This window comes from Mustela nivalis, assembly GCF_964662115.1.
Source record: "Mustela nivalis genome assembly, chromosome: 14".
Taxonomy (NCBI): domain Eukaryota; kingdom Metazoa; phylum Chordata; class Mammalia; order Carnivora; family Mustelidae; genus Mustela; species Mustela nivalis.
The window spans coordinates 54550735-54572274 of NC_139033.1; the positions used below are offsets into that span (position 1 = coordinate 54550735).

At 47.4% G+C, this 21540-nt stretch overlaps 1 protein-coding gene across 22 annotated transcripts in view; it reads right to left on the reverse strand.

The window, feature by feature from the left end:
* FHOD3 (formin homology 2 domain containing 3) overlaps positions 1-21540 on the reverse strand; it is a 456221-nt gene that overhangs the window by 15418 nt on the left and 419263 nt on the right. For 12 of the 22 annotated variants that reach the window (XM_082699488.1, XM_082699489.1, XM_082699485.1 and 9 more), the window contains 7 exons: positions 19786-19968; positions 18291-18410; positions 17431-17592; positions 11690-11880; positions 5850-6042; positions 2010-2033; positions 337-511 (listed from right to left, as the gene is read on the reverse strand). In XM_082699488.1, the coding sequence (XP_082555614.1) occupies positions 337-511; positions 2010-2033; positions 5850-6042; positions 11690-11880; positions 17431-17592; positions 18291-18410; positions 19786-19968 (1048 nt within the window). The remainder of the gene's footprint in view (positions 1-336; positions 512-2009; positions 2034-5849; positions 6043-11689; positions 11881-17430; positions 17593-18290; positions 18411-19785; positions 19969-21540) is intronic. The other 10 variants (XM_082699502.1, XM_082699490.1, XM_082699491.1 and 7 more) reach the window with 1 other exon arrangement.

Below are 21540 nucleotides of genomic sequence, written 5' to 3' on the forward strand. Positions count from 1 at the left end.
GGACAGCACCCACACCCCTCCAACAGGCTGCATTCCAGGGAAAACCTCAGGTAAAACAGGTGGCTGGCTGAATTGGGCCTTAGGCCATGGCTGGCTGTCCCCTGCTTTAACCCACAAGGGTCCATTCATAACCTAGATTCCTCCCATGTGAATGAAGTTACACTTGCTGGAGGCCCCTGTGGTTTGGAGATGAAGTACTTACAGTGAGTCCCAGAGATGTGAGTGAAGGCAAGGGTCTAGGTCAACATGGGTGGGCCTCAGCTGATACTTCCTGGGCATTGTCCATTGCACCGCCATGACGGGGACCCCCCCAATCACCCCCCTGCCAGGAGTCACCTCGGCTTGCTCGGCTGCGGGTGCGGACGCCCAGCACCGGGGTGGCATCTTCCAGCGCCGGCGACGAAGTCTTCAACACAGCCTTCATGTTCTCATGCTCTGTGGCATCCTCCGCATAGCTCAGGCCCTGCGGCGGGCTCAGGGGTGCCGGAGAGCTGCTGGAGAACTTGCCCGACTGCAAGACCAAAGTAGGGGAAAGGGCGTGAGGTGACTCACCAGAACACCAACTTCCATTGAGGAAAAAACCTTGTCTGTGTGCATTCCACAGAGACATTCTCCACCGCTGTCCCTAACATTTTCCTTGTGCCAATGACAAACATCCAGACAGACGGGAAGTTCTCTTATCAGAAAGAAAAACTCTGGTCCCAGAAGGCCCATATCCTTCCCTCCCCCACAGCTGCCCTCAGTGGGTGCTAAGGACCAAGGACCTCAACCCTGGGAAGAACTCAGAAACCCCACCTGTTTCTAACACCAAAGCCCTGATGTGAGAATTTAAATATGCCCAGTCAATCAAATGTATTGAGTTTTTTATTTTTTTTTTTTTTAAATTTAGCACCAGAGAGCAGTTAAAATTTTCTTGTAGATCACTTAGGATGTTAGCATTTAAAAAGTGGGATTCAGTCACAGAATCCTACTATGGTAAAAGCACTGGGAAGAATCTTTCCAGAGCTATTCCCCATCCCACTTGACAGAGAAGGAAACTGAAGCCCTCCAAGATTCAGTGACCTGCCAAAAGCCCCAAGGGAATCAATTTCAGGCCCCCGGCCAGCATGTGACACAGACACTCATGCTGAAATGGAGTTTGGCCGTACTCATTGCTTCTGGCTGTGTCAGACATGGGGTTGCTTGAAAACGTATCAAATATACATGATCATATCCTCTAACTGTAGCTCAGCAAAGAATCAGGGCATATATGTTTTACAAGAGGTACACTAGAACACTGGGCCATATGTACACAAGGCCAAACAGCCGATGAGAAGGAGAAAGTCAGATTAATGTTTGCAAAGAGCAGTCCCACAGATTCCTGGCTTCTTTTTGTCAAGTGTCTCAGCCATGGCAACAGGGCCCAGGACACATCTGCTTGTACTATCTGTTTGCTCCCTCATCTTCTGGGGTCAATCAGCCCTCACATCATCTCTGGTTTTCCCACCTGCACCAGGGCCAGGAGGAGGAGCCCCTGACATCCCACCCCTGCAAGCATGACTTCCAGTGAGTCCGATGGATGCCGGCTGAGAAAAGGGGCATAAGTCAATGGCTGCCCTTGAGAAATGACCACATCTGGGGCTGCTGTCCCACTTTCTCTTTGGTTTTAGGGCTCTTTTCATGGTTATTCTAGAATCCAGTCTTCATACTGGGGTTGCCCAAAGTCTCAGCCTCTAATATTGGGAAAATATCTCCAATATTAGGCCAGCCAAACTTGTCATTCTTGACAGGGCCTGGGACTGAGGGAGACTTGGGAAATGCAGTTAGCCTTTTGATTCCTGGCATCCCCATCATGATGAGAACCCGTGTAAGGAGGTTAGTGATCACACGGAAAGCAGCCAGAAAACAATCATGCATGGTTTAGAGCACTGGGTGGTGCTGATGCCTCATGCTACTTAGATTAGGTTAGACTCTACAGCACGCTTGGGAAGGTCAACGGTGGCCTTCTTCGTGTTCAGAAACAGTCCTACCTCCATGTCATCCTCTTCATCAGTCTACCCGAGTGGACAGGACAGGATGGAAAAGACAGAAGGGATTCTTAGAAGGTACAGAGGTTAGCAAAGGTGAGATCATCTCAATGTCACACCATATTCCAAATAAAATAACTGGCCACCACAACCAGGGTCCGCCCTCCTGATGCAGGAACTGCCAGACCCTGACTGCATAGCCCTCCTGCTTGTGGCCAAGTACTCCCTCTCTGAGCCCCAAGGCCAGTTCTGAGTAATGTCAGGAGGCATTTGAGGGGCTCCAAACCAACCTCCTGAGGCCATTCAAGGGTGCATAGCCAGCGTACCTGGTATCCTGACTACCGGAGACCTCACTCCCAGCTCTGTGCCCTGCTCCTCAGCTGGCCACATCCTGTGAAACCCACCACAACCTGCTAGTCATCAGGGCCTCTACATGTGAACCAACGTCCACGTGCCTGGTGCTCCCTGTCAACTGCTATCCCCCTCTCACCCGGAGTGCTTGAGCCTCCCTGCCCAGGCTGCCAGGTCTGGGCCTCCATGAATCCTGCCACACAAACCCCAGAAAGAATAGGCACAACAGTTGCCCAAGCAGAATGGGACCCATTACTCTCTCCTCAGAAACATGAAATTCAGTCCTTTTAAAAATCTTACCCACCTCTCATGGAGGCTTTCTGAGAGAACATGCCCAACTTTTAATTATCACCAGATAAACTTCTTGAAGCACCTATTAAATAAATATCCCTCTCCTAAAAATAAACTGAGGGTGAACGTCATGTCCATCTCTTGGTTTTAGATGAAAAATACCCTCATGTAACCTGTGTTTCCACTGAGGTTATAAAGCCAGGCCTGCAGATTGGACACAAGGTTTTTAAGAACCAACTTTCAGGAGCTGAAATGACAAAATGCTTCTGGTTCGCCACGTTTCCCACCACCCTCAGGCAAGTGGCACTACACCCAGAGAAAACTGTCCTCTCTATTTCTATGTCTACCTTGGAGCTTATTTATTTAACCGGGATTGTTGGTATTTTCTCAGCCATCAGCCCAAGTGCAAGGCACTACATATACAAAATCTCTAGCCTTCTCACCGTCCCCCAAAGGAACTAGCATTCCCTTTTTCTAGAAGACAAAGCTGACATGCCTGCAAAACTGAAGGAAATATTTAAAATAGTCAGGACAGCAGAGGGGGTGCCCTCCTCGGTTGCAGCCACCAACAAGAAGCAGCCTAACTTACAACCCAGGAAGGATGAAGATTCTTTCCTCACCTGGCAACAGCCCAGCCAATGAGAAACTGCCACAACTCCGCCCATGAGAAACCACTACCACCCTGAATGCTTACTTTCTTCCAAGGGACTTTCACTGGAAGCAGCCTTCCCAATGCCCTCTTTGCTCAATAAATTAACGTTCCTCTCCTTTGTTCTCTGGACCTGCCTATGCTTTGGTCATAGCCTGCATGTCCCAAATTGCAGTTCCTCTGCCATTCCTGAATAAACTCATTTTGCTGCTAAAATAACAGCTGGTTCATTTTCAAGGTCAACAGTGCTCCCCCCTGTGCCCTGATAGGGAGGTCCTGGGACTGATGGCCTGAGGTCTTGCATCCCATCTTGAATATGATGACAGCAGACAGGGCCACGGCGTCTTATGCTGCTTGCCTTGTCTATGTCACTATTTTGTCTAGAACTAGCTCAGGGCACAAGGATGAGGAATCCCTTAGCTTCTCAGTGACTTCTACCTGGGAGGGCTCCCGGATTTTGAGAAAAGCAGCCTGCACTTCAGAAGCAGAGAAAGAAGAGGAGTGCCAGGCACACAAGGGCAGATATAGGGTAGACTCCAAATGTACGGTCTTTGGATTTTACCCAGATTTCACTGTGTCTTAAACAATAATTGTTTTCCTAAGCTCATCTCTAATTGCTACCACTTCTGCATTCATTTTACCCAGCATCTATATTAAAAATTATTTTTTCTAAAAATCATTTCCAGCTCTAACGTTCAGGGACTCCATCCATTGCCAGGTTTTGTTTTTAGTGGTTTAAGTTGTGTATGTGTGGCTTTCTAATCATGAGGACATCCTTGGAGCATCCTTGTCTTCTACTTCAGTTGCCCATTTGGGTACACCAGGGGAACCTAATTCAGAGTTCGGAAAAGCAGCTCTACACTTCGTCGTGAGCGACAATATCCTAATCTTCCAGCAGATGGCAGTCTCTCTACGTGAATGATGCCACTTTGACCACCGAAAATTGGACCCCATGGAGGATGAACCCTGAAGCCAGCTCTGTCCACATCTGAATGGCAATTTAAATATTTTTGAGTCAAACTCTAGAAACATTTACCCTTGTTTATAAATAGGCAAGCTGAATGTTTTCAGAGAAGGGCAAAATTCGAAAATTAGTGGGATCTGTAAAAACAAAATCTCAAGAATTTGGCAAGAAATTTTTGTGTTTTCTTAACTATTAAGCCTATTGAGCTTGTATAGTTTTCACCTGCCAATGTGTCTCACTTCTTCAGAAACAAGGAAGCCCCTTTTAAAACTTTTTAAAATAACACCGTGGAATGAGAAGTGGGCACAGTTTGCCCAGATGGATTGTTTGCTTCCTGTTGCTGTCCTATGGGAGGCTTCACGTCCTACCAAACCCAGATTGCAGCTGGTGGCATGGGCATTCGGAACTGCAGCAGGCTATGCAAAGGGCTCCTCTGCAGAGAAGTGATGTAAGGGTTGAGAAAATTCCAGGTGAACAAGGAGTCTGGGTGAGGGGATGAGTCTCTGGTTGTTCTTAGAAATGTCTTAAAATTACAACAAAATTTCTGAGCTGATAGATCCTGTCTCCATATCCCTCAAGAATGTGGCTAGTAATCACATGCCTTCTGTTTCTCCTACAACATGCACACCTACCTGGAGACAGTGGGCAGAGCTGATTTGATTCCTCCCCAAAGAAATCTGCCTAATTTGAGCTCAGTGGAGGCTTGCAACCCTTAGAATGATGGCATTCTACCGCTTGGACATTAACCCATCCCATTCTCTGTATCACTGAGTGCCAATGTGCTTCGCAGATCCATAAACAGATGAGTTAAGTTTCCTAAAGACACACCAGAAAGAGGCACCTGCATGGTGGGTCTTCATCTCTGGCATCTTCACACATCCCTTTCCCATCCACTTACAGAGCGTCTTGCATCTGAATGCCCACAGCACCTGTGGCCTGCAGGGTTCCAGGCTGAGGTGGAAGAGGGGAGCCCAGGAACAAGGGAAGCACACAAGTGTGAAGGTGCCCACTTCCACCCCCAAGGGGCTGTGGGGAACTCCTGTTGGATTCACTGTTCTGTGGATCTCTTCCCATCTGAAGGTTCTCTGACCCAAGGGACCCTCAGATTGTGTCTTTAAGCAATCACATCCATTTTTTCTCAATTCAGTGCCTTGAATGGGTGGTCCATGTGTCAACTCGTTGTATAGCACTGTTAGAACGATTAAAATCCTGACTCAATTCCCAAATCAGTATATCTGTCTTCCTAGGACACGCGGCACTGTCTTTTATATTTTTTCTTTTCTTCCACTTTTACCCATGTTCCAGAGGTTGAAAACAGCATCAAGCTTTTCACGACACCACAGCCTACAACACCCCGACATGGGTTAAAGTTCCTCCTCTAGCCACATAGGCTTAATTCACATGGACTTATCCCATGTCTGTCATAATAGCAGATTTTCACAGTAATAGGAGAGGAAGGGTTTAAGAGCACTTTTTAAAAAATGGAATTTTTTTCCACCAAAAAAAAAAAAAGATCAGCCCCACACTGCACAGGGTTCATCTACTTTCACAACAAATGACACAAAGCAACGGGTTTCACGGAACTTACGTCAGTGATCATCTTCCCTCTGGTCTTATTTCTCTCTCTGTGGTTGGCCCGTTTCTGTTTCTGCTGCAAAACCCTTTCCCTGGTGGTGCGATACTCCAGCGCGAATTCACTGAGGATCCTGCAGAACTTGTTTATGTTGACTTCCCGAATCGCGTAAGGTGGGTGCCCCATGAACAGCAAAAAGGAATGGAACCTGCAGTGGAAATGCCAATAGCGGTGAGGACGCCAGTTCTAAGGAACAAAAAACCAATGGTCTAAAAACTCCCAGAAGGAAACCAGTCGGGCAGGCAGTGCTCTTCATTCCTGGGGCTCTGGGGCTGAGTCTTCTGGAGCCGCCAGTTCAACCGGAAGTCAAGTTCAACTCACTGATGGAGGATGTCTAGGTGGTGAGACTTCAGGATTTAGTTACTGTTTTATTTGCTTCTCGGTGGTTTACTGTTTTTCTAAAATGTATGTGCAACACTTTTGTAGTATTTTAAAGAAAACACTGCACAAGTTTCTAGATTATGTAAGAGCTGAATACGGAATAAGGAAATACAGCTTAGCGATTCCTTGAGAACCTGCTATAATGATTATTGGAATAAACCCAATCATATGAGCTATTAATGGATGGTTTGTAAAAATGCTGACTAAGTTTTCTGTGAGTAAATACTCTGAAATATTTTCTCATGATATTACATACAATCCCCCCCCCTTTTATTTGAAGGTGTGCACAAATGAGTGGGGGAGGGCACAGGGGCAGAGAAAAAGGGAGAGAGAGAGAGAGAATGCTAAGCAGGCTCCATGCCGGTTGTGGAGCTCAACATAGGGCTGGGTCTCATGACCCTGGCATATGACCTGAGCTGAAATCAGGAGTCTGAATCTCAACTGACTAAGCCACTCAGGCGCCCCACATACAATCTTAATTTCATTCAAAAACACCACATAAACAGGCCCAAATAAATTTCAGCTATTCAACTTTATAAATTAAAAACTATTGGATTTCAATGACCAACACTTTGTAAAAGAAATTAAATAAGCAGACATGTACACCATCTTTAGTTATCAAGAAATGAGAAAGAAGATACTAGGAGACAGAGGGACATTAGAATGGGAGAGAATTTGCAAATCATGTGTCTGATAAGCAATTTGTATCCAGAAAATATATAGAAATATTACAACCCAACACTGAAAAGACAAAGAAAATATGGAAAAAGGATATGAACAGACATTTCTCCAAAAAAGATACACAAATAGCCAATAAGTGCATGAAAAGTTGTTTCATATCACTAGAAGAATGAAAATCAAAACTACAGACAGAAACAAGAGTGGGTGAGGACTCAGAGAAACTAGAGCCCCCATAATGCAGCAGGCAGAGACATAAAATGGTTCAGCCGCTATGGAAAAGTCTGGCAGTTCTTAAAAAGTTAAACACAGGGTTACCCTATAACCTAGCAATTTTGCTCCTACGTATATATCTGGAAGAAAAGAAGATGCGTGACTACACAAAACCTCTACAGAAATGTTCCTAGCAGCAATAATCATAACAGCCAAAAAGTAAAGATGATGAATTGTCCAACAAATGAACAGGTTAACAAAACGTGGTCCATCCGTACAAGGTACCGCACAAGCGGCCCACTTCCTCTCTCATCTCGACTGAACTCAACCATAATGGACTCAAGATTCCTTAAGAAGCCTCAGGCCCCAGGGCTGGTGTGTGGGGATCCTACAGGGACACTGAGATGGCTGAAAGCCTGCAGGAGGAGAGGCAGGGAGGCCATTCATTGGCAGGACCACAGGTGTGTTCAGGCTCTGAAAGGTGTCTAGTCCCAGCTGTTTCCTGTCTCTCATCCTACAAGATTCTGCCCAACCATCACCTCCGCAGAGAAGCTTGATCAGTTTTATAAAACAGCACTTTGTCATTCCCTGTGTTGATTACACTCTTACTCCTTCTTCCTGGCTCTTACTCCTTCTTCCTGGCTCTTACTCCTACCTGACACCAGAGAGGGCAGATAGGATCTATGATGCGGTAGCATAGGATAGCGCACACAAGAAAAAATCGGGGGGGATGATCCCTCAGGCTCTTTGCTCTGTTCCGCCACCCACTCTTTCCCTCAAGTGTGCCAAAGATTATGGGGTCTGGCCCAAGAAGGGGAGAGGTGGATTAGGGGTACCAGGAAGCCAGTGTGAGTGTCACTTGTCTCCCCATCTCTCCCCCTAGAGTGCCAGCCCCTTGCTGAGTTCTCTGAGGCCGTCCTCCACTGGCCCCCGGGCTCCAGTGCCCATCATTGTGTGCGTAACTCATGGTGCCCATCATTGTGTGCGTAACTCAGCCCAAGAGGGAGTCTACGGTCATGTGAGGCTGCTGCGGAGGCAGCAGTGTGAAAAGAAAGGGGAATATGCACATTCAGGATTGCAGAATGAGATCTTGTTAGCCATGCAATGGTTTTTGAAAGCTGATTGTCGAAGTTCTTTTATCTGCCACTTTACCAAGAGGACACCCAGCGCAGTAACTAAGGGAGGACCAGACAGGAAGGGGAGGTGGGAGCACCAGCTGCTTTCACTCCACGAACAAGGTGAGCAGGGAAGGTGGGTGGCTAGATATGGGTTCTCATCTCTCTCCAAGGAGAACCTGGAGCAGAGAGAGGTCTGTTGAGAGGCTACGGTGCGCTGAGGCCAAGAGGGATTTCTGTCCCACCTGGAGGTCCCTGTGCAAGACAGAGGGTTCCAGACCCAAACAGAACACGCCTGGCAGAATGCAAATAGTAGCATGGTAAGGTGAGGAAGCAGGAGGGTCTGGCCAGACTCCTCAGCCTTCATGGGATCCTGTGTGGTGTACAGCAGACCCTAGGGAACCCAGAGGGCGTGAGCAGAGAGCCTGAAGGGTGTGAGGGGATGAGTGGAGCAGAGAGAGGGGAGACCCGACGACTTGTCCCTTCAGCTGCCAATCACAGCAGGGGGTGCCAGCAGAAGTGGGCCTATCCTGTCCTCACATGAGGCCCGTGAGGTTCCAGATGGCTCCATCTGGAAACCTATCTCCCCTTCCTCCCCACTGAGCACTAGAAATCACTGTTCTTCCCCAAGGACAACTTTGAGAGGGGTAGCAGGGATGGGTTGAACTCTTGAAGACCAAACATTCAGGAGATAAAAAGTTTAGCTATTTATATTACTGGCTGGGTCAGCAGACGTGTCAGGCAGTGGGTCATTAAGGAGCTGGACTGGACGGTGAGGGAAGCCAAAGTTATTTTCTCTGCATATCTGAGTGTCATGAGAACAGATCCGCAGTTCTGTTGCCTGTGAGGGTCTGAGCTCGCCCCAGGAACCAGATAACCTTCACATCCTGAGAACCTCTGAGCCGTGCCTGTGGGACATTGGCATCTTTCAAAAAGTGCCCTGTTGCATGAATTCCTAATTATACAGATAACAAAATAACTCTCACACGTGCAGATGAGGAAAAAAGATGAAGGCCTAGCAGCTTCCAACTTTCTGCTCCAAAGTCCTCTGTTTAGGTGGATCTGCGCACCGCAAAGGATTCTACCTGCACCCACCTCGACTAGGGTTTCACTCCTCTCTGGATCTCAGTTGTCCAGCATGCAAAGGGAACATGTTAGACCACAGCAGTCACAGGCAATGCTCCTGGGAAATGCTGGTCGTTGGGGAGGAAGAGAGGAAGGATAGCCTCCCGGGCTCTCGGGCCTCCATGGCCATTTCAACGAAAGAATCCTACTTTCATCACTTCTGCATAGGTATTCCTGCTAACAACGTCAACTGAAGCCAGGGTGCTATGGTTTGGTGTCTTGGCTTGGCGACTACCTGGACCCATGCCCCTTTTACACCCATGATTCTTAGCTCGTGTTGGGCATCCCCAGTGGGACGGGCAACAGTGAGGAGACAGGAACCTAGGTCATGCGAGAGCAACCGTCATTTGGGTAACCAGCTTACCAGGGAGAATGGGACAATCAGAGCAATCATTATGTGCATTTTATACAAATACACACACACACACACACACATGAAAACACACACAGACGCCTATAGCTTAAGGAACAGCTGCATCACCAAGATAAGTTTTTACCTGTTGGGGATAAAATGGCTAATGTGATCAGGCCTAATAGCTTTACAAGGCCTTCAGAAAATTGCTCCAGATTCATAACATTCCAAGTGGAAACTATTTGTTTATTCGAGCAGTTTTGAGTTGGAAATTGCTCGTGTCCTACTAAGCATGGAGGGTCAGAGCCGCTCACATTCCTGGACTCCACTTTTTAAACTAGTGAAAAGCACAGTGTATTTTGATTTCATTGGGAAGTCTCTGATCAGTTCCTCTACCCCAGAGGTCCCTGTAAGGTCAAGGTGGAGTGCAGTGAGAGGGGTTTACAACTGAATTCCTGAAGTACAAGTAGTGGACTGTGGTCGACCTGGAGGGAAGATTCTCTCCCCTACTCTTGCCCTGGCTAACAGCTAAAGACTGCCACTACCTTCTCTGCCCTGCAACAGTCTGGATCAAAACCCAGGAGGTGTACAGTTACGGAAGCAACAAAGGTGGGTAAGAGCTCTCAGGCAGACAAGACAATTCCGTTGTTAAAGTGCTGGTGGGTGCAAAGAGGGTGAAGGAAGGAAAGAAAAAAGGTTAAAGGAGGATGGGAGAGAAGGGAAGAGATAAGAAGTTAATTTAAAAAAATACAACACTGATAAGGATAAAAGAAAATACTGCCCACCTGATTAAAAAAATATCAAGTGCTTGGACACCAGCCTGGGAATGCACTCGAGGGGCAACAGGTCTCCTGGAAAGGCCCCAAGGGGTGGGCTCCCTTCACAGAACCATGACGAGGCCTGTCTCCAAAGGCCTGTCACCAGAGCACCTGCTCTGGGTGGACCCCAGCCTGCAGGTCTGGGGTCAGGCCCATCTACTTCACAAGGCCCAGGACAGAGCAGCTGGACCCCGAAGGCCAGGCCAAGTTGCCTACAACCATCCTCTGATATTACCCAGAAGAGAGTGGTGGTGCGTGGTCAGAACCAGCCTGGCCCAGGAAGTCAGAAGACCCACGTTTGGGTCTGTGTGCTGCTCCTGCTTACAGGTGAGCCAGCCCTGGACAGCAGTGGAGAAGGCCTGGACCCCAGCCAGTCTCCGTGCAGGCAGACAAGGCCCCCTACAGCCCTGTGCATCTCTCAGGGGCCTCTTGGGTCCCGTGACTCTAAGGGCAGCTGCCCAGAGGGTGACACTGGTGGTGGGCCCAGGCCTCACGCAGGCAGACCACAGCAGGTGGGAGGTCTTGGAGGAAACATTGCAGATCATATAAAGGAGTTTTACTGACAACAAGTCAAACGGCTGTGCAAGGACACGGGCTGTGTGCACCCAGACCTGTTCAAACAGATGTAGACATACAGGCTCTACTGGTCAGATCTCAGAGAGGCGGGGCGCCTGGGTGGCTCAAGCCTTCCACTCAGGTCATGATCCCAGGGGCCTGGGATCGAGCCCCGAATTGGGCTCCCTGCTCTATGGGAGGCCAACTTCTTCTCCCACTCCCCCTGCTTGTGTTCCCTCTCTCGCTGTGTCTTTGTCAAATAAATAAATAAAATCTTTAAAAAAAAAAAAAAAGATCTGAGAGAGGCGATTCCAGATTAAGCAGGATTTTTGGATCACACTATCTCTGAGATTGCTTACAACCTCAAAATCCAATGACATTCTATTATTGAGGGGTGTGTGTAAGAAAAATGCCCCTGAAACAAACCCGTGTGAAGGTGTATTTTCTATGAATTTACAGTACAACTTCTGTAAATGTAACCTTCAGATCGTGGTTTGTAGACCATTTTTAACATGCCACTGTATACAGGTGTTAACACTGGTTCCTTCATCCACTCACCTGTTAATTATTCTTCGGTGGACAATCTTTAAAATTATAATCCGCTCTGCACAGTCTTTTAGGAACTCTGACATTCGCTGTTTTAAAACTGGTTTCATTTCATGTTTTGCAATTGCCTTGAGGTGATCCCATGAAGCTTTGCATCTTCTCTCCATCTGACACAAATTATCCTGAAGTTGATCAAAGTCAACCTGAAAATCAGAGGGAGAACAATGGCCAACGGGCTCAAACCGCCGGACACCAACCTGAACCAGGAAACTCAACTGCCTCCGGGGAGAACTAAACATCAAAACCAAATTTACATCTTTCAATACAAACATATTGAGGGCCTAAAAATTACCCACATGTGTATCTGTCATTATCTTGACATCAAATTATCTAGTGATAAAACTGTTCTCCAAATGAACCCAGTGCAAATATCACTCTTGTCTCCATCTCCCCCTCCCCATATTTGGAAAGAAATCTTAGGAAAGTCTTTGGGAACTGTAAATTAAAACATATCAAGGAACTCCAGTACAAGATGAACTGAGCAGATGTCTCATAAAATTTCTCAGAGTCCTCTTGTTCTTGAGAGATGATTTTTTTCACTTAGGGTTACAGGAATATACCAGTCATACTGGACAATTCTGATATGGGGAGACAGTCTGTTCAGGGGCAGACAGCGTCTCTTCACAGTGATCTCTTTTACACTGTATGACAAATTTTATTTCTCCCCCCTTCATTTATTCGACCCACGTCCATGGAGAAACTGGTGCGTGTCAGTTCCTATGCCAGGTGCTGAGAAGGCAGAGATGGATGTTGAATGAGACTAAGCTGCTCATCTCATTCAAGGAGACTCGCTGTACAGACAGGTGTACAGACCAAACACTGAGGAGGTACAGAACCCACCGGGCATGCGTGCATGCGTGTGCGTGTGTGTGAGAAAGAGAGACAGAGAAGTCTTGCTGGCAGATGCAAGCCGTGTGTGCAAATAACAGATGTGACGCGGCCCCCGCTGTGCTCTTCAGGGAAGTGGGGACGTCCGGATTAACTGAAGTAGCCTGAGCTGAGGGTTTCTAAAGTAAGGCTTTTACTGAATTTCTAGACTAGAAATTATGTGAATCAAAGAGTTAGTCATGGAAAAAAATGCACTTGAGAGCATTTCATACCGACAGCTGTGGGACTGGGGAAAGAAACTGAGAAGGCAAGGAGGGGAGGCAGAAACACATAAATTGGTGAGCTTTAGGGAGAAGACTGAGGGCAGAGAAGTAGAAGCGCAGTGAGACAGGGTCGGAGAAGGGGCAAATCAAGGTCAGAAGGAGAAAGCGGATGCATAGAGATGAGCTGCCATTGATTAGACGACAGAGGTTAAGAGTGAGCCTGGATAGTCATTTGTATGTCTTCTTTGGAGAAGTGTCTGTTCATGTCTTCTGCCCATTTTTTGACATGATTATCTGTTTTGTGTGTGTTGAGTTTGAGTTTGAGAAATTATTTTATTTTTTTTTTTTAGAAATTTCTTTTTTTTTTTTTTAAAGATTTTATTTATTTATTTGACAGACAGAGATCACAAGTAGGCGGAGAGGCAGGCAGAGAGAGAGGAGGAAGCAGGCTCCCTGCTGAGCAGAGAGCCCCATGTGAGGCTCCATCCCAGGACCCTGGGATCATGACCTAAGCTGAACGCAGAGGCTTTAACCCACTGAGCCACCTAGGCGCCCCAAGAAGTTCTTTATAGATCCTGGGTATCAGCCTTTTGTCTGTACTGTCATTTGCAAATATCTTCTCCCATTCCGTGGGTTGCCTCTTTGTTTTGTTGACTGTTTCCTTTGCTGTGCAGAAGCTTTTGATCTTGATGACATCCCAAAAATTCATTTTCGCTTTTGTTTCCTGTGCCTTTCATCACTAGCAATCAGGGAGATTCAAATCAAAACCACACTGAGATACCACCTTACAACAGTTAGAATGACCAAGATTAACAAGACAGGAGATAATGTGTGTTGGAGAGGATGTGGACAAAGGGGAACCTTCTTACACTGTTGGTGGGAATGTTAAGTTGGTACAGCCAATTTGGAGAACAGTGTGGAGATTCCTTAAGAAATTAAAAATAGAGCTTCCCTAGGACCCTGAAATTGCACTACTGGGTATTTACCCCAAAGATACAGATGTATTGAAAAGAAGGGTCATATGCACCCCAGTGTTCCTACCAGCAATGGCCACAGTTGCCAAACTGTGGAAAGAACCAAGATGCCCTTCAACGGATGAACGGGTAAGATGTGGTCCATATACACTTTGGAGTATATGGACCATAAGAAAGGATGAATTCCCAACTTTTGTATCAACATGGACAGGACTGGAAGAGATTATGCTGAGTGAAATAAGTCAAGCAGAGAGTCAATTATCATATGGTTTCACTTATTTGTGGAGCATAAGAAATAACACAGAGGACATGGGGAGCTGGAGAGGAGAAGGGAGTTGAGGGAAATTAGAGGGGGAGATGAACCATGAGACTGTGGACTCTGAAAAACAATCTGAGGGTTTTGAGGGGGCGGGGGATGGGAAGTTGGGTGAGCCTGGTGGTGGGTATTATGGAGGGCATGGATTGCATGGAGCACTGGGTGTGGTGCATAAACAATGAATTCTGGTACACTGAAAAGAAATTTAAAAAATAATAATAAAAAAAAATGAGTGAGCCTGGATGTGAGTGGTCCCGCCCTCCACAAGACAATGGAGGGGATCAAGTCAAAGAAGGTAGAAGGATCTATCACCAGAGGCGATGAAGCCAAGCTGAGCATAAGGGATGCCTTGAGGGCCAGGCAAGACATTGCAAGTCCTGGGTTTCTAGGGTGCTGAAGAGCCAGAAACAGAAGGCAAGTTTAGGCAGATCCCCGGGATTCAGGTACACAGGGGGTTCATGTGACTCTGAGAAAAATGATTTGCCTGAGACCAAAGGAATTCTGGGTCCAGAGTAGTGGATATAGTGGAGCTGAGGGAAAAAAAAAAAAAAAAATCAGGTGTTCAGCCAAGAAGGGGAAAAAAAAATGCAGATTCAGAAAAGAACTCAATAGTTCAGTCTAGAAAAGACCAGATGACCTGAGACTGACAAGTAATGTCTAGGAGATTTTAAGCCAATTGCAAGACGTCTAATCCTAACTCTCTGGCTCTTTTCTCATTTGCACCTGGCAGCTCCCTGAGACACCGTAAAATAAGCTCAGTTCCACTCAGACAGGCACCGAGCAGCACTGCACCATCTAACCAGGTGACATTCACCCAGCGAGGCAATGGGCATAGAGCAGCCTCAGACGCTCAGTAAGAGATGGTTTTCTGGGGAGGAGAGTCCACCATGAGCCCTTGAGGTGGGGGCAGAAGAAAGTGACCCACTGCCAGCAGAAGCCAGGTGGGGAGGCTTCTGGTGAAGAGAAGTTTGAGGGCTGAGCTTCAAGTAGCTTCTCCGGATGGGGTTTGGAAGGCAGCCTCCCCCAGCTGCTGCCTGGTGGGAGGCCACGGGCACAGGTGACCTGAGTCTTCACAATTATCCCCTGACCTCGGGTTCTCTTCCTAGGTCCAACAGATGCACAGAGAGGTGAAGCTGCTAGTGAGAGATCACACAGCTCTAAGCAGTGGAACTGGGATCTGAACCCAAATCTCTCTGGCTTGAGTCCAAGCTCTCAACCAGCAGGCCGTGAGCCTTGATTGGCCCCTAAAAATTCCACCCCAGAGACAGAGCTGGCCTGGCTGCCATTTTAGAGAAGGAAGTTCTTGCCTGAGAACGGATCCACAGGGGCCACTTTTGTGTGGGGGAAGCCCCATGAGCTGTGCTCTGAAGCAAGGTCCAACCTTATCAAGTCAGACTGGGGTGCTGTGGGACAGCTCAGGGACATGGTTATTCCACCCATGCCAGAGCAACCTCGCTCTTGGTGACGGCAGTGCCAAGTCCCACAAGTGACATACCAGGGGATGGAGTGAAGGCACAGCGGGTTGGGTTTTCCTGAGACTTATCTGGTGCCTGTCTACACAGAAGGACCCCTCAATACCCCAAAAAGCTTTGGGAGTAAAGGTTGAGAAGCGGTAGATGCCCACTTGCAAGTCACAAGGAGCTGAGTCAACAGTCATCTTTAGCAACTGCCACAGTTAGTTGAGAAAATCGACCCGCACTTGTAGCTTGTGTAGCCAAACTTGGCATAAGGCTACGTTATTTTGTTATTACTTAACTAAAAACTGAACACCCTTTGGAAAGGCCTGATCCTGGGGGTCGGGTGGGGGTGGGGGCAGTCACTGGGGGCCAGCCTGGGGTCCAGACTCCTCGGCCAAGCTGGCCTCCACCTAGAAGGCGGCCCTGGAAAAGAACAAAGGACCACAGATAACTAAGGGACAGACTTGTTCTGTGCGGGTCAGGAAACAGGACAAAGATGACTCGAGCCTCACAGCAGGCCCTGTCTCAGAGGGAGGTATTCCTAACAAACTGCCTTCTGGGAAGGTGCTCGAGGCGGGTGTCGGAGCAGCCACTGGAGGTCCCCGAGCTGCCACAGGCAGAGAGGTTTCTGGTCTTGGTTAGGATCCTGACGTGCTGTTTGAAAAGACTTCAGAACAGTGTCTGGCACACAGTAAACGCAGGAAGGGTGCCTGGGAAGTAAAGGAGTCCATGTTCTCAGAAGCCTGTGGTCAGCTCTTACAGCTGGGGTATCGCTGGCCATGCCTCCTTCTGCCACAAGGCAGGCCCATAGTCAGGCCGGCCTAGGGCCTCCTGCTTGCTGTAATTGGCAACTGCCTGCCTGTTGCTCCCGAGACCGGTGAAGGAATGTCCCAGCCCCTGTGGCCCCACAAGCCAGTTCTGTGGGAGAGGTGGCAAGATTGAATTCTGTGAAGGAGACTCTGGCAAGGCCCCTTCCCCACTGCCCACCACTCTATCTCCTCTTCTTATACTAGGGTCCAGAGTGTCCCAGCGCTAATAGTCATTTGCTTTCATCTCCTCAACCTGCCCAGGCTGGGTTTCCAGGAGTTCCCCTCACACTGGCTTGACCTCTGCTGCCCTATTCAGCCCTTCCCCTGGCATCTCCCGCTGCTCCTGAGACCCTCTCATCGTTCAGCTGTGCTGTGCTGGGAACTCCCTGGGGGTGGTTCAGCCTCAGTGATGCTTCTGCAAGTGGGGCAGCTGGGTGTCCAGCTAGTGCCACTGTCTCTTTTCTAATAAACCACAAGTTCATAAAGATTCTAACTGTGCATGCAGTGTAAGAGTCTGCAGCCAAGGGGCCAGAACTGCATACAGTTTACAGCCCTGTCAACTGTTCCCTCTGTGTAAGATCGTAGAGAGAGCCAGCCAATCTATGAGTGCACAGAAGGCCAGGAGCCCTCCGTTTCCTGACTCCACGCCTCACCACAGGGTCCTATAGAATTCTGAGGAGGAGCCAAACTGCATCATTATGACCTTTGTGCCCACCAAAAGCCAGTGGAGAAGTTTCCATGCTCGGGAGAATCCAGGCCTGGAGAGGAACACTGCTCCACAGCAGGTCCTACAAAGGTAGGACCTGGACGGCAGACCCGCCTTGCATACCTCAGCAGGAAAGAATCTGACGGAGACCCAGCGATGGCAAAAGGTTCTTAAAAGCCCATTGGGAACAGCGTCAGACAAGTCATATCCACAAACCCTAGAGTAGGGGCTGCCCTTGGACGTTTTTACTTAATAGAGTCTGTGTTCCTCAGAGATGACTGACAAAGATCCAACAGCTGAGGAAAAGGCACGGCCCATTCCTCTCTGCCCACGGACCTACCTTGGCTGACCTGGTGACGGCCCCGATCTCGGAGTACAGATCAGAGCTGTCTGGGAAGTTTTCCACCACCATGGTGCACACGTGGTGGAGAAGCGACTGCTTGTGCACGGTGTCTTTGACTTCTGGAACCTTCTCGAGGTAGCTTAACTCAAACGCTTTGGCCTGTGTGGTAAACATTAGATAAAGGACAAGAATAAGTTTTATACAGAAAGGCACAAATGGCTAGAATCAATGCCCTGTTGGGGGTGTCCTATTATTTAGTTCCTCTGCGACTGGAACTTCTCAGGCCACATGCTCAGATCACGTATGGACAAGCCACAACTGAGTGTGAAATAAGCCTCCAGCCCTTTCCCACCACAGCCATCAGCCACGAGCTGTCCCAGGCCTCTACCCCTGAATCAGGGAGCTGTGGGGCTGGGTCTCCCCATCTGGGTATCTACAACTTCTTTCTCTCTTTGTCCTCTACTTTTCTACTTCTTGACCAAAGACAGGCCAATTTTTTTTTTTTTAAGTTGGTTTATAATGTGCCTAAGTACAAATACTTGAGTGATAAGTTTAGGAAAAAATGGGGGAGGGAGGTGGAAGAAATTCTTTCCAATGTCAGTTTTGAGAGTAGCCAAGCTTCGGAAGGAACAGGGTGCTTACTTTTCTAAATTTTCTTATTTAATAGCAGGACACAGACTTAAATAAATAGGCCATGATAAGTTAAGGACAAAATTCCTTCTAGATTTTCCAGAAAGAAAATACAAAGGTTGCTTCTCTGTGCTTTGGGGGACCAGAGGTACAACCTCCCTCAGCAAAGGAAGGGCAGGGATTTTGTGACAAGGGAGGTAGGATAATAAGGGATATAAGACACTTACATTAGTTCCATTTAGAAAGTTCCCAATGGCTAAGAGAGTAGACAGGATAAAGCCCAAGGTTTTATTGTTCTCCAGTTGGTCTATTCCTTCCTTCAGATCCAAAAGTGGTTCTGCCACTTCCTTTCAATTACAAAAAGTTGCAAGGTGATGATAAAGAATGCACATTTTGTCTTTACTTTGTTCTTTTTAACTTTTGTACAGGGTAACCACAGTGGAGTTCTCCTTGGTGTAAGGCAGTCCCATGTGGCGGGCCCATTCTCCTAGGTATGGAAAAGTGCCAAGAGGCAGCAGGGCAGTCTAGGCCTCAAAGTCTCCTCAGTGGAGACCAAATGGGAACATATGGCCACCGGTGCTGGAGTGACAAGTCTGCCCCTGTTCCTGCCCATCCACCAAGCTCAGGCAGGACCCTTAGACCACCCTCCCCTCTTCTCTACTTCCTTCACATGTACCTTCAGCATTTGGACCATGGTCTTCCTCTTCTAGGCAGATGTCACCAGGAACCGTCCCTCACTGTCCCTGGACTCCTCAGGTTTCCCAACCTCCCCTCTGGGCATTCTGTGGCTGGCCACCTCTTAGCCCTGGTTACTTTCTAGAAGACTGCCATCCTCATTTCTGCTACTGCCTTCATAACTCCCACTCTCTCAGACTTCCACAATGGTTTTGAGACTACATCACACCAAGTCACCTCAGCAGTCCTATATCTCTTCTTCCTCACTTGATTTCTGAATGAATTCAAACACCATGGTTCCCTCCTGATGCCCCTACACCCACTGCCACCAATCTGGGCCTTAGGATAAACCTTGCCGCCCCCTTTGCCAGAGGCTGGAGACCCCACAGGCTCTCTTATGCTTCGGATCTGTCCCCTTTGGGAACTTCCTCTCAATTAAGCTCATTCCAGCTCACCTTCCATCTCCTTCCTCTCTACTGCTTCCTTCTGTTCAGCCTATAAAAATATTCCCATTTCCCCAGTCCAGAAGACACAGCATCTTCCACACTACTCACTCAGATGAGTCTTCCCGTGCTGTCACTGTTACGGTCCCTTTCCTTCTAGTTCCCTCTCAACCTCTTAGAGTGGTTTGCCCTCAGCTTCCTGCGGAGATACTCTCTCAAAGTGACTCTGCCAGGCCAACGGCCACAGTCAGCAGCACTGTAGGTGACTGTCATCAGGTGGAAGGATTAGAAGTCACTTTCTATTTAGTGCATTTCTACATTTTCTGAATTACTACCATGAGTTACACAGTCAGAAAATTTAATTTTTTTTTTAAACCAGTCATCTGGGACCCTCAAGCAAGGGTGCCAGATAGGGCCAGGCAGCCCCTGAAGAAAAATGCGTCACTGCCATGACCAATCTCTTAGTGTAGCTACAACCTCATTATCTTCAACTTGCCCTTCAAACCCTCACTCAAGAATGATACTTCACTACCGTCACCAATAAAAAACTGACTTTCTCAATAGGGCGGGGGAGGGTTGGCTAACTCCCTTCTTAAGTGTGTACCTTCTCTGTTGTTTCGTAATCCATTTTGAACGCCCAGAGGTGGAGCCGAGCCGAGAGCTCGCTGATGGAGGAGAGCGTGAGGAGGAACTGCTCTGCACTGCCCAGTGGCACGTCAGGGTTGGCCAGCTGTGCCTCCTGGATCTTCTGCTTCTCTTCCTCGGTGGGAATCATGGTTAGAATTTTCTGGAAAGATGGGACAATGTAGTATATTCTTAGTGATGGACCCTGTCCCAGCCCCTCTGATGTTGCCAAAATCATACTGTGATTTTCCAAACAGGTAGTAAAGAGATTCTATCATCAGTAGAAACCAAATACTGTAGAGAAAAAAGGTATCAGGTAGACTCTAAATTCACCTTCATTTACTTTAAAATGCTCTCTTTATCTCTTTCCTTTGATCTCCTGTTTCAAGAGGAATTTAAAGAATTTGCCCTAAATTTTCTGGGTCTCAAACATGAAGCACATTCTAGGTAAGAAAGGGAGATGGGAGGTGAGAGAAGGGGAAAAGGCATAATATAGAAGGTTAGAAAGCAGCTCCCTGTTCTCAGGAAATAGAGAAAATTTGTCTCGACTACGTGAGAACTCAGAATGGCCTTTGCACATGGGACATCACATAATTTAAATTGTTTCAAATATTTACATCATATTTTACATTTTATGTGGAAATGAAAAAAATTTTTTTCATTCTTATCTTTTTATGGAAGGAGAGAGAGCCAGGGAGGGGTTGAGGAAGAGGGAAAGGAAAGGAGAATCCCAAGAAGACTCCACATCCAGCACGGAGCCCCATGTGGGGCTCAGTTTCACAACCCTGAGATCATGACCTGAGCTGAAACCAAGAATCAGACGCTTAACCGACTGAGCCCCCAAATGAAAACACTTTAAATAATATCAGACTCAAGTCTGGTTGAGGAAAAATGATGACAGTATTTATAAAGAGAAATACCTACCTACTAAATAAAAAGTATCTTTTGCTTCCATTTGTTTCTGGTTAAAATTAATGATGGAAGGTAGAGGAGGCAAAAGTCACAATAAGGGTTATGATTCTTACAGATCCAAATTCATTAGTAACTATAAGTAGTATAAAAGAAAGTAAAAGTTTCCATTATATAACATTTCACCAACAACATTATTAAAGGTAAGGGGTCATTATTTTTCTCTCATTTCTTCTTCTATAGCATTGTGCCCCACTTTGTGGTCACTTATGTTAATTCATTAATTCTAAGTAGCTTTGGTCGCTGCTTTCCAATAGCAAGCATCTGGGCAGAAGTGGAAGGAACTCTGGTTCTGGGTAAGGTGGGGGTAGACATCCTCCACCCTGTCTCACTGAATGCAGCCTGGACAGCACGAATGGAGCAACTACCTGAAGATTCTAAAAAGTACACAGTGGCAGATGTATTGGGGAAGAAGACCACAATCAGAAATTCACTCAACTGGTAATGAGCTGCCCACTTGTTCTGAGCTCAGGTAACCTCAAACCTCGACTGGGTAGCAGGTGCAGACAGAGAGCTCCAGTGGAATCCTCTAGTGCTGACTTGAAAAATGGGAAAAGGGTCTCCTAGTAGTGACTACAGTGACAGCAGGGGCTAGCAGTCCCCTACAACTCCGTGGGAGGAACCCTTCCTCTCCAATCAGTGAGGCTATGGCCCCACTAGGGCCAGACTAAGGAAGTAGTCAGGATAAAGCTCAAGGTTTTATTGTCCTCCAGTTGGTATACTCCTTCCTTTTGGGTCCCAAATTGGTTCTGTCACTTCCTTTCAA